Consider the following 16,948-nt stretch of genomic DNA (forward strand, 5'->3'; position numbering starts at 1 on the left):
ATCCCGACCGAAGACGATAAAAGTCAGTTATTCATGAAAGGGTTATGGTATGAAATCCGTGATTTCGTGATCAATCGGGATATTCTATCATTCGATAAAGCTGTTGAGTATGCCCGAAAGCGCGAGCATGACTTAGAGATACGTGGTGCCACTCTTTCTGTCCCGAAGCATCCACGTGTTGATAGAAATGTTTCTGTTCCAACTAATCCATCGGGTCGATCTGCTCGATATGATCTTAGCACAAAAGTACAATCTCAGAGCGTCTTTCATGGTCGCGGTCGGCCACAATCTTTTTCTCTTCAGTCGAGAGCTCCACCACCATGCCAGAAATGTGGAAAGAGCCACCAGGGTCAATGCAGGGCAGGAAAAGGACCGGTGATTTGCTATGGATGCGGAGAAACAGGTCATATGAAGCCCGTTTGCCCGATGAGGAATGTTACATGTTATGCTTGCGGTGTTACTGGTCACAGAAAGCGTTTCTGCCCATCTCTTACCAGCCAAATGGTGGGAAGTCAAGCTTCCGTTCAACAACCGGTGGGTACTTCAACCAAAAAGGAGGATGTGCCAAAGGCTAAAGGTCGTGCATTCCAGATTACCCCAGAGGAGGCACGCGAGGACCCGAATGTTGTGACTGGTACATTTCTCATCAATTCTAGACCTGCTCACATCTTATTTGATTCTGGTGCCTCAGATTCTTTTGTGTCTCGTGAATTTGCGCGTTCTTTTCAAATTGCTTATTATGCACTCGCCCAACCATTTCATGTAGATACCGCGGGAAGTGTATCATTACTTGTTGATAAAGTCTATAGAGATTGTGTCATAGAAATTGAAGGTTATAATTTTCTTGCCAATTTGATTCCTATCTCCCTACCCAACTTTGATATCATTCTCGGCATGGACTGGTTGTCAAAGAACTGTGCAGAACTCTTGTGCTATGAAAAGATAGTATGCATTCCTATTGAAGGGGAGAATCCTATTTATGTCTATGGTGAACAAAGAATCTTCAAAATAATCTCTTTCCTTAAAGCTCGTAAATTCATATCGAAGGGGTGTTCTATCTATCTGGCCTACTCAGTTGATGTCTCAAAAGAGGAGAAGAAAACGGTCAATGATGTTCATGTTGTTAACGAATATCCTGATGTTTTCCCCGATGACTTGCCTGGCCTTCCTCTGGATAGGCAAGTAGAATTCTGAATTGACCTTGTGCCTGGTGCTGCTCTGATTGCAAAGACTCCTTATCGTCTCGCGCCAACAGAGATGAAAGAAATGATGATCCAACTGCAGGAATTACTTGACAAAGGCTTTATCCGATCGAGTACTTCTCCCTGGGGTGCTCCAGTATTGTTTGTCAAGAAGAAGGACAGATCGATGCGGATGTGCATTGATTATCGTGAGCTGAATAAGGTGACTATCAAAAACAAGTACCCACTACCTCGCATTGATGATTTATTTGATCAACTTCAGGGTGTTAGCTATTTCTCGAAGATTGATTTGAGATCTGGATATCATCATTTGAAAGTTCACGAGCAGGATGTACCGAAGACTGCTTTTCGTACTCGATATGGGCATTATGAATTCCTTGTTATGCCGTTTAGTTTAACAAATGCTCCTGCTGTATTCATGGATATGATGAATCGGGTATGTCGCCTAATGCTCGATAAATCAGTCATCGTATTCATTGACGATATTCTAATCTATTCCAAGTCTGAAGCTGATCATGCCATTCATATTCGTGTAGTGTTAGAACTTCTTCGAAAGGAGAAACTATATGCTAAATTCTCGAAATGTGAATTCTGGCTTCGCCAAGTTCAATTTCTTGGCCATGTTATTTCTAGTGATGGTGTATCTGTAGATCCTATCAAAATCGAAGCCATTCAAAATTGGGAAGTGCCCCGTAATGCTTCCGAAATTCGTAGTTTCTTGGGTCTCGCGGGATATTACCGGAGATTCATTAAAGACTTTTCTCGTATAGCCGTACCGCTCACGAGTCTTACAAGGAAGGAAGTAAAGTTTGAATGGGGTGAAGCCCAAGAAAAAGCTTTCTCAACTCTAAAAGATCTTTTGACTCATGCTCCAATCTTATCACTCCCAGAAGGTGATGATGATTTCTCCGTATACAACGATGCTTCAAGATTGGGACTCGGTTGTGTGTTGATGCAACATGGCAAAGTGATAGCCTATGCCTCAAGACAACTGAAAGATTATGAAAAGAATTATCCCACTCATGATCTCGAACTCGCTGCAGTGGTATTTGCCCTAAAACTTTGGAGGCATTATCTTTTTGGTACAAAATGCCAATTATTTACTGACCACAAAAGTCTCAAGTACATATTCAGTCAGCAAACTTTGAATATGAGGCAACAACGAGCCATGGAGCTGATCAAAGATTATGACTGTGAAATCCTATATCATCCTGGAAAAGCCAATGTAGTTACCGATGCACTTAGCAGAAAAATTTATCGTAATAGTATGTGTTATGCTATTACTCATACCACAGTAAAATTCACTATTCTAGATGAACTAGAGAAACGGCAAGAAGAGGCCCTAAAGCCAGAAAATGTGAAGAAAGAAGGGATGATACATTATAATGATGCTTTACTTGATGATCCGCGAGGATTAAAAGTATTCAAGAATCGGCTATGGATTCCAAAGATTGGTGGATTAAGACAGAAGATTTTAGATGAAGCCCATAAATCTAAACTTTCAATACATCCTGGTACAAGTAAAATGTACTATGATGTAAGAGCTGATTATTGGTGGCCTGGATTAAAGAGAGACATTGGAAGATATGTACAGGAATGCTTAGTATGCTTACAAGTCAAAGCAGAGCACCAAAAGCCTTATGGAACCCCAGAAAGTCTTAGTGTTCCCATATGGAAATGGGAAGAACTGTCCGTGGATTTTATTACCAAATTGCCAAAGACTGCTAGACAGCATGATAGCATTTGGGTAATTGTCGATCGCCTGACTAAAAGCGCTCATTTTCTTGCCATGCGTGAAACGGCTCCAATGGAGAAATACGCACAAGTATACTTGGATGAAATTGTTGCAAGACACGGTGTGCCATTAAAGATCATTTCCGATCGTGATACTCGCTTCACTTCTCACTTTTGGGCAAGTATGCAACGTGAAATGGGATCTCGAGTTGCTCTCAGCACAGCTTATCATCCCCAGATAGATGGTCAGACTGAAAGAACAATCCAAACCGTAGAAGATATGCTTCGTGCATGTGTTTTGGAGTTCGGTGGTAACTGGGATAAATACTTACCTCTTGTCGAATTTTCTTCTAATAACAGTTACCACGCTTCAATCAAAATGCCACCATATGAAGCATTATATGGTCGCAAATGTCGTACGCCATTGTGTTGGCGAGACATAGGACAAAAGATCCTTAGAGGCCCTGAAATGATTCAAGACACCACCGACAAGATTCAAATTGTACGAGAAAGAATGAAAGCGGCCCAGGATCGACAGAATTCCTATACAGAAAAGAGGAGACGACCCATAGAATTCCAGGTGGGTGATTTCGTAATGCTAAAAGTATCCCCGTGGAAAGGCATTATGCGATTTGGAAAGAAAGGAAAACTAAGCCCTAGATTTGTTGGTCCTTTCAAAATCATCCAGAGAGTTGGTAAACAAGCATACCGCTTGGAATTGCCGGAAGATTTGGTAGGTATTCATGATGTGTTTCATGTGAGCTATCTACGCAAATGCTTGAACATCTATGATGAGACAGTTCCATTATCCGAGGTGAAATTGGATAATAAATTAAGATATGTAGAAGAACCAGAAGAGATTATAAATGAGAGAACGGTTGATCTGCGTAATAAAGAAGTGGAGTTAGTGTTTGTCAAGTGGAAACATCATCGAGGCCCAAATTATACTTGGGAAAATAAGAATGACATAAGAGAAAAATATCCCCGCTTGTTTAAATCGTCGTGATTTCGGGGACGAAATCCTCAAAAGGAGGAGGTATTTGTAACATACACTTTAGTAACCTTGTTTAATTATCATGTTTCATATGATTGTTAGTTTAAAAATGAATATTATTATATATTATGTTGTTTTAAACGTTTAAAGTAGGTAGTTATAGTAAAATAGAATTGTAAGCGTTTAAAAAAAAATATTATTTTCGGTATGGTTTTAAGCGTTGATTTCTAACGAAATAGGTTTATAATATTTGAAGTTAAACTAAGTTTAGAATCATTTGGAATGTATTAGAGGTGATAGGGAAGTCTTATGTGATTCCGATCAAAAAGTCAACTATCGGAATTAACGAAAGTATAACGTCTAAGTTGAAAATAATTAAATCTGATTTTATTGGAAGATCTTTTCTGGGATATTTTTATTGGAAGTTGTAAATTATCTCGTTAGAAACGTACATGCGAAAACCTCATCGAAAACGGAGTTTCGAGCGAAAAGTTATGCAATTTTTAGTGTTTAACTATTTTAGGTGATAAGCATCCAGAGTAAACAGGCTTTGTTGGAGGACTTAGAGTAGTTGACACTGCTACGTTTTTACTTGGTATACATATACGTATATGGATTATAAATTCCTGGGTAGTTATGTATTTATACAACTAGTTATGAAACTTTGTAAAAACCCTTTTAGTTGGTTTGTATCCATGCTTTTGTATTTAGACTACTAGTGTGAATTATAATTATGAACATGCATGTAGCATGTTTGGTTTTATGGTAATTTTAATGAATGGGGTCTTACATGATTGTCTCACGTAAAATATCGTGAGAAAAACCTAAAGAAATCATTCATAAATACTGAATGAGTACAAAACAAAAATGACTTATTTTGCAACAAAATATATTAAGGACTAAATGTGTGCAGAATGAAAAATATATTACCCTATTAAGTAATTTTTCTAGCTAACCTGTAATAACCGATCGTAAGAACTGAATGTATACAATTTAACAAGTTGAAGGGGTAAATGAACAAAAAAAAACTCTAATGACCAAATATATACGAATCAAAAAATATATTAACATTTTAAATCATGGTGAAAATTATAAAAAGAAATACAAAATACTTACAAAAGGACGATATTATTTCAAATTTAATATTTTAATTGTTTTTCTTTGAAAGGGAAAGGGTGGAAGCAAAATGTAGAGTATAAATACTCCGCCATTACTGTTGCTTTCCTTCCTTTCACTACTAGCTTTCCAAATGAAAAAGAACAACAGTCGACAATTTGTTTCCCTTTTGGAAAATTCGCTTCAGTTTCTCTAAATAAGAGGCTCACAGCTACAGATATCATCGTCTGCATTTTCTCTCGTCTCTCACAGGTATCAATTCCACCACATTTGCGCTGTAAAATCGTGTCAACCTGCTTTTTTTCATCGCTCGCCTCGTTAAAACTGTTGATCGAATCAATTTTCGCTGTCTGTTCATGTAAATCGGCTTTTTATCGAGTTCATTAAGCAAGCTTTATCAAGGAAACATGTACATTTTAGATGTATTAATAGTTCGCTCATTGCTGCAAATTTGAGTCTGTAATCACGCATCGTATGTGGTTGTCTTCACATTTGAACATGAAGTTACATTTGTGATTAATCGATTTATATCCAAGATCTAAATATAGATTTATCATAGATATACCAAAAACATAGCTTGCGTGTGGATCTATCCATGAGATTTTACTCAATCTGTTATCAATTAGGGGAGATAAAGATACTAGCTGACAAATGTAGCTAGCAGCAAACTTTTTCTAATCTTATCATAATGTACAACACCTTTAATTTATTCAGTTGGTGTACACTTTAGGGATATAATTGGTATTATCTTCAACACGAAGCAAAATCTTTCAACTTTGGACCCAAATTTGCATATCGTCTCTACAAATCTATTGATCTTATACTTTAATTTGTGCAATCTATGACTCATCTACACTTTACTCTCATATTTCTTCTTCAATTTGCAGTATGAATGAAAAGGCATGTCAATGGCTATGTGTAATAATGGTGTGTTTACTCAAAGTGCTGGAAACATATGGCTTTTATGTAGATATCACTTATCTTGAAAGTGCATTGGAAAAAGGAGCTGGTAAATTAAACTTAACTGAATCCCAAATTCATACTTCACCTCTTCTATCATCTCAAAAATTGAACAATTGAACATATTATTTTCATATTTTGGTTAACAAATTATGATTTTTTTTTCATAGTTTGTTTGGATGGAAGCCCACCTGCATACCATTGGGACATGGGATATGATACAGGGATTGACAACTGGTTAATACACATTGAGGTTTGTCTCTCATTGGCTATGATACACAAAATTAGGATAGAATTTGAGTTAATTAAATACTTCATGTGGTTTATATTATTATTATTATTGTTTTATTATTAGGGAGGAGGATGGTGCAACAATGTCACAACTTGTGTTGATCGAAGCAAAACTCGATTAGGATCCTCTAAGCAAATGGTGGAAGAAGTTGCTTTTTCAGGGATTTTACATAATGAGCCTCAATACAACCCTGGTAAGTACTCTAAGAAACTTGTTTAATGTTTAAATAGAGTAAATTACACGAATGGTCCCTATGGTTTGAGGTAATTTGCACGTTTGGTCCTTAACTTATTTTTTTAACTCAGGAAGTCTCTACTGTTTGTTTTTGTTACGTAGTTGGTGCTTGTTTTACCTAAATAAATTAAAAAAAAAAACAAGGGCAAAATAGTCTTTTTAGTTAAAAGAAGGGCCAAACGCACAACAAAAACAAACTGTAGGAACCTTCCGAGTTAAAAAATAAGTTAGGGACCAAACGTGTAAATTACTCCAAACCATAGGGACCATTCGTGTAATTTACTTTCTTTAATAAGATATAGGGTTATACATTAAAAATTTAAAGACCGTTTTTTTATTAAACCTCCACTTTATTTATATTTTCTAAAAATACCCTGACATTCTCCGCTTTATTTATTTTCTTTTTCCAAAAAACCCTTACATTTTCCATTTTTTTCAGTTTGGTACATTTAATTTTGGGTTAATTACATTACAGACCCTATATATTGGGTTTTTTGGATAAAACCTCAATTTTATTTATTTTCTCTAAAAAAAACCTTACATTTTCCATTTTTTTCAATTTTGTTCGTTTAATTTATCGTTAATTACATTAGAGACCCTATATATCGGGGTTTTTTTTTCCTAAAAAAGGCCCTTCCATTTTTCCATTTAAAAAAAATTGTGTAAAACCAGAAGATTACTGGAAAACTTGCTAAAATGGCCAAATTGGAAAGAAAAAAAAATGGAAAAATGTGAGATTTAAAAAAAAAAGAAAAAAGTTGAGGTTTAATCCAGAAAAAAAACCAATATATAGGGTTTCTTATGTAATTAACCCTACGATATAGTAATATTTTAAAACATTTTCATTATTTGTCATTTTTTTTTCTATTTTTCCTTCCAGATTTTTATAATTGGAATAAGATTAAGGTGAGATACTGTGATGGAGCATCTTTTACTGGTGACGTGGAAAAAGTCAACTCAGTAAGTCCAAATAAATATGTTGCTAAAAATATTTAAAAAAATATTACAACTCCTATATTTTTCAATAATGGATCACCATTTTTCTTTTTCTTTTTATTTTTATAAATTTCTTCAGAAAACTAATCTCCATTTTAGAGGAGCAAGAATATTCCGTGCTGTTATTGAAGATTTGTTATCAAAAGGAATGAGTAATGCACAAAATGTATGTTCCCATAATACCATCATTCCTTTACTTGTTCGAGGGTATTTTCGTCTTTTTCCATTACAAACACAGTACAACCTTTTCTGTTCTGTTATATTCAGGCCATTCTGTCAGGCTGTTCAGCTGGCGGATTGACTTCAATATTACACTGTGATAAATTCAAATCACTCTTACCTAAAACTGCAAAAGTCAAATGCCTTTCAGATGCTGGATATTTTATTAATTCGTAAGATTTTATTTATTTATTATCTCAAAAACCTTTTTTTTATTTTTAATCTTAATTTTCTTTTCTTATTCACAATGTAAAATTCATTCTTCATAAACAGACAAGATCTTTCTGGAAGAAGACGCCTTGAAGCCTTTTATGATGATGTGGTCAAGACACATGTATTTTATTATCTCAAAAACCTTTTTTTTTTTTTTTTTTTTTTAATCTTAATTTTTTTCTTTCTATTCAAAATTACCATTTTACCCTTGTTGTGGTTTAGGGATCGGCTAAGCATTTGCCTCGATCTTGCACTTCTAAGATGAAAGATAGTTTAGTAAGAAAGACTTATCTTCTGATCTTCATAACTTTTTTTTTTTAAAAATATACTTCTGATTTTAAAATTTAAACTAAAAAAAATTGTGGTTTTTAATTTTTGCAGTGTTTTTTCCCTGAAAACATGGTACGATATATAAAAACACCGATTTTTTTAACGAATGCAGCCTATGATTCATGGCAGGTTAGGCAAAAAAGTTGAGAATATATTTTTAAATTTTTTTTTTTTTTGAAGTTTTGGTTATTTAAAAAAATTAAAATTTTGTATTACGTTTTTTACAGATAAAGAATGTATTGGCTCCAGGGATTTCTGATCCACATGGCACGTGGCATAATTGCAAACATGATATTGAAATGTGTTCATCTAATCAAATTCAGATTATTCAAGGTCACTCTTTTATTAACTTCATATAAATATAATATAATATAATCATATAATAAAGTTTAATCGTTTTCATTCTTTTTCATTTCAATGTTTGGTTTATTGAAAAAATGTTAGGAATTTCTAAAACGAAGGTTTTTGGACTTTTATTTATTTAACTTTTAATGTGACGCAAATTAGTTTTTAAAATTTTCATGGTTGTAAACTTGTAATTGAATTACACTTTTATTTTGTGAAGATAACGACAAACTATTTGGTTTTGTAATGAGTTGTAATTATGTTTAATTTTTATTTTTGTAAATAATAGTTTCATTAATTATATAAAATATAATAAAAACTCAAAACTCTACATTGATCCTCTTAAAACTATACTCATTACAGAATTTTATTATTCACAAAACAAAAAAATATATATATACACATAATAAAATCCCATCAAAAACGAAATAAGTTTATTAAAAACAATCTAGCAACTAATACAAAATAAATTTTAATTCAACTAAAATTCGTGAAATTCTTATTCCGTTGTTTTATCTCTCAAAAGAATTTATATTTCACTTCGACAGAATTCAGGTTGCAATTCTTGAATGCATTAGATGGATTTTTAAGCCTCAATTCATCAAGAGGAATGTTCATAAACTCATGCTATGCTCATTGCCAAACCGAAATACAAGAAACATGGTTAATGACCAAATCGCCCATGTTGGCTAACAAGGTAAACCGGGCCCCACTCTCTCCTATTTTTTCTTATTTCCGTTTTTACCCTTGAACACTGACCGGTCCATACCTTACCGCAGAGAATCGGAGAAGCAGTTGGCGATTGGTTTTATGACCGGGACCCATTTCAAGAAATTGATTGTCCTTATCCCTGTGATAAAACATGCCACAATCGTATTTTTGCATAGGGGTATATTTGGGAAATAGCAATTTATTTTTTTTATTTGTTTATTATAGCATTATACTTTTTTTTTCTTTTTTTTCTATTATATCAGTTGTTAAAAATCTACCCAATTATAGCATTATAAGTACAATGTTATAATGGAAAGAAATGAAAATATGCCACACACGCAAGAGAGACCCAGATTGGTCATGTCCTACATTTTTCTTGGCATGAGTTCAATGCATGTCAGATGCAGTATATATGTCAGACTGTCTACTTAATAAACGGGGATAAAAGCCAAAAGGTTTATAGTGATAACAATGTTTTATAATGACGATAAGTAAATTTGTATTAAAATACTTTGAATAAAGTGGATGAATATATAGGTTGTATTTAATAAAGGATTAAAAATTAATTAAAATTGAAAGAAAAAAATAACTAAAAGATGAATATTTTAGAAAGATTGAACGATTAAATGAAGTTGAAAGCATATTTGATTTAGGGAATTCACCGATAAAGTCTTAGTGTTATGGCTCAGTTTTTGGTTTAATTCTAATTTTTATTTTTTGAACAAAAAATTCCAGAATATTTTATATTTCGTCCAATTAATGAAATAGCTTTTATTTATTTTTTTTCAAAAAAAAAAGATAGATTATTTTATAAAATTCCATAATCAAGATTTTTATATTCAAAAAATAAATAATAAAATTAAACTATAAACTAATCCAAAATATTGATATTTTATCAAAGATTTCTCATTGATTTATAACCAACGTTCTAGATGAAATTGTAATAATATTTTTTGTATGTGCAAATATGACCTCACTATGTCTTTATCTTACAGGTGTTAGATGGATATGGATATCAAATATAGAAAAGAAAATGAAGTATTAATTCAGTTTTCTTATAAACAAAGAAATACAATAAAATAAATTAAAAGTTTCTCTTTATCGTACAGAATGAAGAATTGTGCGTCGCTTTCGAAATAGTTTATGAATTCTTAGTATTAAAAGTGTCGAAGCTTGTGACATGTTTTATGAATTATTGGGAAGTGGTGGATACATCGATTTAAACATTTTAGCTAATTATTTAATTGTTCTGTTTTAGGTTAAATGTCTTTGCTGAAATCTTGTCGTTATCACTTATCAATAATTGTAGGCCAATTAGTAATATTGTGGAATATACATACTTAAGTTTATAAGAACTTTGTTAAAATGATATGTTTATATCATATGACTTCCTCTTGAACTTACGTAGATCCATGAACATAAATTTTTTGGTAACTCTCAATTAAGTTTTTTGCGATATGTTTTTACTTTTATATTTGAAAATCAATCAATCAATCAAAATATATATATATATATAGAGAGAGAGAGAGTTAGGTTCATATATAAACATTAATTATTGTGTAAATGTGTAAACCAATGAGAATTTAGAAAAACAATAAATGATTAATTAAATAAGTAAAAGGTAATTTTAAAAGTTTAAATATAATTATTTACTAACAAAAAAATGAAGTCGTATATTTTTCTTAAATCATGGTTTCGGTTACAAACATGCAAGAATACTAATTACTTTTTTGTTATTTATTAACTACTGTTTTTTATTGTATAGACCATGTTAAATTATTCTTCAAACCATTTGCAGTTAATTTTTTTTAGAATGTTAATATTATTCTTAAATAATATTAGTTGTGATCACTGTTAATGGATATTGATCCAAAAAAGTTGAAACATAAAGAATTTTAGGCCCTGTATTCTTCAAGAATTATTGAATTCTCAAAGAATTCTTCAATTATAACAATTTAATCATGTTACAGACTTTTTTATTCAAACTATTATTTTCGTTAATATATATTGTACTATACCATATTTTTAAAGAATACACAAACAATAATAAACAAAATTGAAATACAATAACGAAGGTATCACTCATTCTAAAAGAATATACTCCAATTGATGGTATTAAAAAATTTAATCATGCTAAATGATGAAGTTATTCTTAAAGAATTTAAATATGTAGAATATATTATATCGTATATTTTAAAGAACGCACAGATAATATTAAACTTCTCTTTTTACAAAAATTAAATGTGGTTGCAATCGGTTACAGAAATTCATTCAATACATTCCTTATTGAGAATTAATCAAAATATAAATTATGTCTTTATAATAATTATTTTTAATTTCTTATTAAAAAGAAATGTTTATGTGTGTTATCTTCCATTGTAATTATGGTATACCATATAATCTTAGCCATATACACATCTAAATCTAGTGGTCTAAAACTTATCATGCACTCACACAATATATATCATTCGCATTTAATCTTAACCACTAGATATATATATATATATATATATATATATATATATATATATATATATATATATATATATACACACACACACACATATGATTCTGTTCAACAAGGAACCATTTTAAACCTTAGAATCAAGGAACCAATATTTTCTCAATGTTTAGAGCAAATTTTTTCATCAAAAAAAAAAACTAATAATATAGATATTCATAACTTTTTATCCTTCATCCATTGGTATCAAAATGATATAAAAAAATGATTTGTTCAGATTCACATTGTGAATTTGCTGAGATCCATTGTATAGATTCACACTGTGAATTGGTGCAGATTCACACTGTGAATTTATGCAGATTCATATTGTGAATTTATATAAAATCAGTGATTCATAGTGCAAATTCACAATGTAAATCTGAACAGATAAAAAAAGTAAAAACAAAAATATATATTAAATTTGATATTGATGGAAAGAAGACAAAAAGTTATGAATTTCTATATTTTTAGATTTTTTTTCGATAAATAATAAGATCTAAAACTTGAAAAAATAATGGTTCTATGGTTTAAAATGGTTCCTTGTTGTACTTTTGCCTATATATATATATATATATATATATATATATATATATATATATATATATATATATATATATATATATATATATATATATATATATATATATATATATATATATAACATTCTAAAATTCAAGACCAAAAAATTCGTTTTAATTGAGTTATTATATGAAACCAAAAGTATAGAAACATTCATAATAATATCTCATTTCAAACCAAAGTGTCAATAATCAAAACATATTATCACAAAACCATATCAGACTATAATCCCCAAAGATATCATGTGCAGAAATCATAGTGTGATGCGCTGTGACCGAGCCGACTCCCTTCGTTGAAAACAAGGTACCTGAAACCAAAACTGAAAATTGTAAGCAAGAAACTTAGTGAGTTCCCCAGATACCACATACAATACATACCAATCGGTCCATACATACAATACATAACCAAGAGCCATACATATCCATAATCAAGTAAGGTGCTATGTCCCAAACATAGTCTTGCTAAGGTGCTATGTGCCAAACATTCATAATAATATCTCATGTCAAACTAAAGTGTCAATAATCAAAACATATTATATCAAAACCATATCAGACTATAATCCCCAAAGATATCATGTGCGGAAAGTACTAATGTTTCTACTTATCCTGCAGATCAATCCTTAGATCAGTCAAAGAATGAAGTTAAATGATATGCTTCTGATAATAAAACTATGTCTGGACTTGATAATAAAAATGTGTCTGAGCCTGCTGCTTCTATTTTGAATGAAAACTTTAATGTTTCTAATTTTAAAATTGATGATACTGCATCGGATCATGTTGGGTTAATTTTTTTTTTGACATATTTGATGATTTGTTTTCTAATCCTGATACTTCTGATGATTCTATTACAAGCACACCCACTCAACAAGTCACACAATCTAATGCACCCTTACTTATCGCATAATTTGGTTCTTGCACTTGCTCTTGTGGGAAAAGTAAGGGTGTCATTAAAGAAAATAAATCTAAAAAACGCAGTACTAGTTTCAATAATAACAAACATATTTGTTTCAATTGTGGTACTGGTGGTCATATTGCTAGGAATTGTCCCAATAGGGATTTTGTACATTTTCTATCACCAAGAGGAGGGAATGAGTCTAGAGGAAGGTCTTTAATTAGAAAGTCCTCAAGAACTCACTCTTGAGATGATGATTGGAAGGATGATTAAAGTAAGAAAAGGGCAGTTTTTTAAAAGAATAAACGGGTTTTTAATAACAAAGTCACAAACAGTTTGCCAAAATCGAACAAGGTTTTGCCAAGATTGGTTTCTTCAAATAGTGGATCTGGGTCTCCAACCACTTATGGTAGAAAATCCAGATGCTCAATGCAAATTGAAAAGAAAAATGTTTCAAAACAACATGTGATTGTTAAGAAACCTAAATATCAGTGGATGCCCAAATTAACTCCCAACCAATCATCGCCATCCTCTGAAAGGGTTGTAAATGACAATTCAAAATTAAAGGTTTCAAAAGACACATCTGAGTCAGCAAAGGGTCAACCCGAGAAAGTGATGACCTGGGCTCCCAAATCTAAATGATCCCGCTCATTTTGTAGGGAGAGTTGCGGAGGAATGTCGTCAGACCTTGGTATGTCGACAGCGGCTGCTCCCGACATATGACAGGAGACATCTCCCAACTGAGAAACATTCAATATTTTAATGGGGGATATGTTTCCTTTGCGGGTAGAGAAGGTGGAAAGATCACTCAGAGAGGAACCGTAACAAATGGAGTGCTGAGTTTCGAGAACGTCAACTTTGCTCCCGAGTTAAAGCATAGCTTGTTGAGTGTTTCTCAGATTTGCGATAAAGGATATTTAACGCATTTTACTGATAAAGAGTGCATGATCCTTAAGCCATGTATTGTCATCCCAGAAGAGTGGATCCTTGTCAAATCAAAATGGGATGGCAATGCATATATCATAAATATGAACAATAACATTCCTGAACAAGTCACCTGCCTCTTTTCGAAGGTATCAGAACAAAATGCAATGTTGTGGCATCAATGACTCGGTCATGCGAATGCTGAGAATCTGAATCGTCTTGCTAAAAATGAGATCGTACATGGCTTACCTATCATATACTTTATAACATTTGAGAATTGTGTGTCATGTGCTCAGGGAAAGCATCATAGAAAACCAGACCTGCCAAAACAGGTCAATTCAGTCTCCTATTATTGCACATGGACTTATTTGGTCCGGTCAATATCCTAAGCATCAATAGAAACTCGTATTGTCTGGTTGTGAGCGATGATTTCTCTCATTTTACGTGGGTTTTCTTCTTATCCACAAAGCCGGGATTGTTGATCTGATAAAGAAGTTCGTTGTGATGATTGAGAACCAAAATAATAACTCGGTGAAGGCGGTTCGCACTGATAATGGAACAAAATTCAAGAATGCAGTTCTTGATCTCTTTTGCGCAGAAAAGGGAAGTATGTGTCAATACAGCTCTATTCACACACCTTAACAAAATAGTGTTGTTGAGTAGAGAAATCGAACATTAAAAGACGTTGCAAGGACGATGATTTGTGACTCCAAGTTACCTGTTTTCTTTTGGGCTGAGGAGATTAACACTACTTGCTACGTTCAGAATCATGTTTTGATCAACAAAGACCAGATAAGACTCCATACAAAATTCTTTATGGTCATAAGCCTTTAGTCAGTCACTTATGTGTATTTGGCTGCCCTTGCACCCTTCTTCACCTGGAGTTCAACCCAAAATTTAATGCCAAAGCCGATGATTGTTACTTTGTGGGGTATGCTGCTCGCATTGCATATAGGGTTTACAACAAGAAGACAAAGCAGATTGTTTAAATCGCTCGATATGTATTCAGATGGTTCATCTGGTTCTTCCTCAGGTTCGAAGATTACTCCTGAAGATGAAGACAAAGAAGTTGTTTACAGACCTCCACTAGTATCCTCTTTAATTCCTCAGGGGGAGTCATCTGTTCTGCTTACTAGTCCAGAATCTCACGCTCAACATGATGCTCCAGATGTTAATGCTACACCTCTTACTCTTGTTAAAAGAGAGTTTATGTCTAGAGACGCTTCCGCTGTTACTCCAACTTTCATGGAACTACTCTTTCCTGAACAAATTGCTAATGAGTTTGTAGCGGATCCATCTAATGAGATAGGTTCATCTGATGAGGAACATTCAGAGAATGATGGAGGTATCAACATTCACAATCTTCCCGTCTCCCTCAATGACATCAGCCAGGAGATTCCTTCATGTATTTAACGCGATCATCCGATTGAGAATGTCATTGGCCAGATGGGTGATGGTGTTAAAACTAGAAGTCAGAGTGGAGATGTAAACACATGTCTCTATTCTTGCTTTATCTCTCAAATAGAGCCAAAGAACGTTGAAATGGCTTTGAATGAGCCCAACTGTGTAGATGTTATGCACGAAGAGATGAATCAATTTGAAAACCTCGGGGTTTGGACACTGGTTGAATTACCTAAGGGCAAAGAATCTCTTGACACATGTTGGGTATACCGCAATAAGCAGGATGATTCTGGATTCATAGTGTGCAATAAGGCAAGATTGGTGGTTCGCAGGTTTAGACAGATTGAGGGTCTTGACTACACTGAGATTTATGATGCAATAGCTCGCGTGGAGGCTATCCGTATCTTCCTTGAATATGCTTCATACATGAACTTCACAGTTTATCAGATGGATATTAAGATAGCTTTCTTGTATGACAAGGTGAACGAAGAAATTTATGTTGATCAACCCCTGGGTTTGTTAACTCAAAGTTTCCTAATCATGTCTACAAGTTAGACAAGGCGTTATGGGTTACATCAAGCTCCTCGAGCATGGTATGCGACTATTACAAAGAACATTATTGAGCATGGATACTCTCATGGCACTATCGACCAAACTTTATTCATCAAGCATATGAGTAATGATCAAATTCTAGTCTAGGTTTATGTTGACGACATTATCTTCGGGTCTACCAGTATGCAACTATGTAAAGAGTTTGAAGGCGTGATGAAAAAGAGGTTTGAGATGAGTTCGTTAGGGGAAATGACCATGTTTTTGGAGATTCAGGTCCAACAGAAGTCAACCGGAATCTTGCTCCATCAAGCAAAGTATGTGGAGGATATACTTGAGAAGTTCGGGTTTCAAGACGCAAAACCTACATCGGCACCGATGGCCGAAAGACCCCTTCTTAATCTAGATACTGATGGCGAATCCGTAGATCAGACACACTACAGATCGATGATCAGATCGTTGATGTATCTAACTACTAGCCGCCAGACATCATGTTTGCAGTTTGTCAATGTGCACGTTAGCAGGCTAATCCTAAACTCTCACATCTTATTGTTGTCAAAAGAATCTTTTGGTATATCAAAGGCAACCCAAAATTGGGTCTTTGGTACCCAAAAAGTTCTGAATTTGATTTATATGCATTTGCTGAAAGTAATTATGGAGGTTGTGAGCTTGACATGAAATCTACATCAGGAGGGTGTCAATTCCTTGGTTATCGGCTGGTATCATGGCAGTGCAAAAAACAACACACTGTCTCAACC

At 33.3% G+C, this 16,948-nt stretch overlaps 1 protein-coding gene across 1 annotated transcript; it reads left to right on the plus strand.

The window, feature by feature from the left end:
• Positions 1 to 5,151: 5,151 nt before the first annotated feature.
• On the plus strand, positions 5,152 to 9,688 carry LOC145001398 (pectin acetylesterase 8-like). Its single transcript, XM_078960772.1, has 13 exons — positions 5,152 to 5,298; positions 5,934 to 6,055; positions 6,177 to 6,259; positions 6,362 to 6,491; positions 7,413 to 7,492; positions 7,608 to 7,694; positions 7,796 to 7,920; positions 8,021 to 8,081; positions 8,183 to 8,236; positions 8,342 to 8,419; positions 8,518 to 8,623; positions 9,184 to 9,332; positions 9,415 to 9,688. Exons 2-13 carry the CDS (start codon positions 5,935 to 5,937, stop codon positions 9,520 to 9,522), a joined length of 1,182 nt encoding a protein of 393 aa, XP_078816898.1. The 5' UTR covers positions 5,152 to 5,298; position 5,934; the 3' UTR covers positions 9,523 to 9,688.
• The last annotated feature ends 7,260 nt before the right edge of the window (positions 9,689 to 16,948 follow it).

The sequence above is a fragment of the Lactuca saligna genome, chromosome 6, assembly GCF_052625555.1.
Source record: "Lactuca saligna cultivar CGN05327 chromosome 6, ASM5262555v1, whole genome shotgun sequence".
NCBI classification, from domain to species: Eukaryota; Viridiplantae; Streptophyta; class Magnoliopsida; order Asterales; family Asteraceae; genus Lactuca; species Lactuca saligna.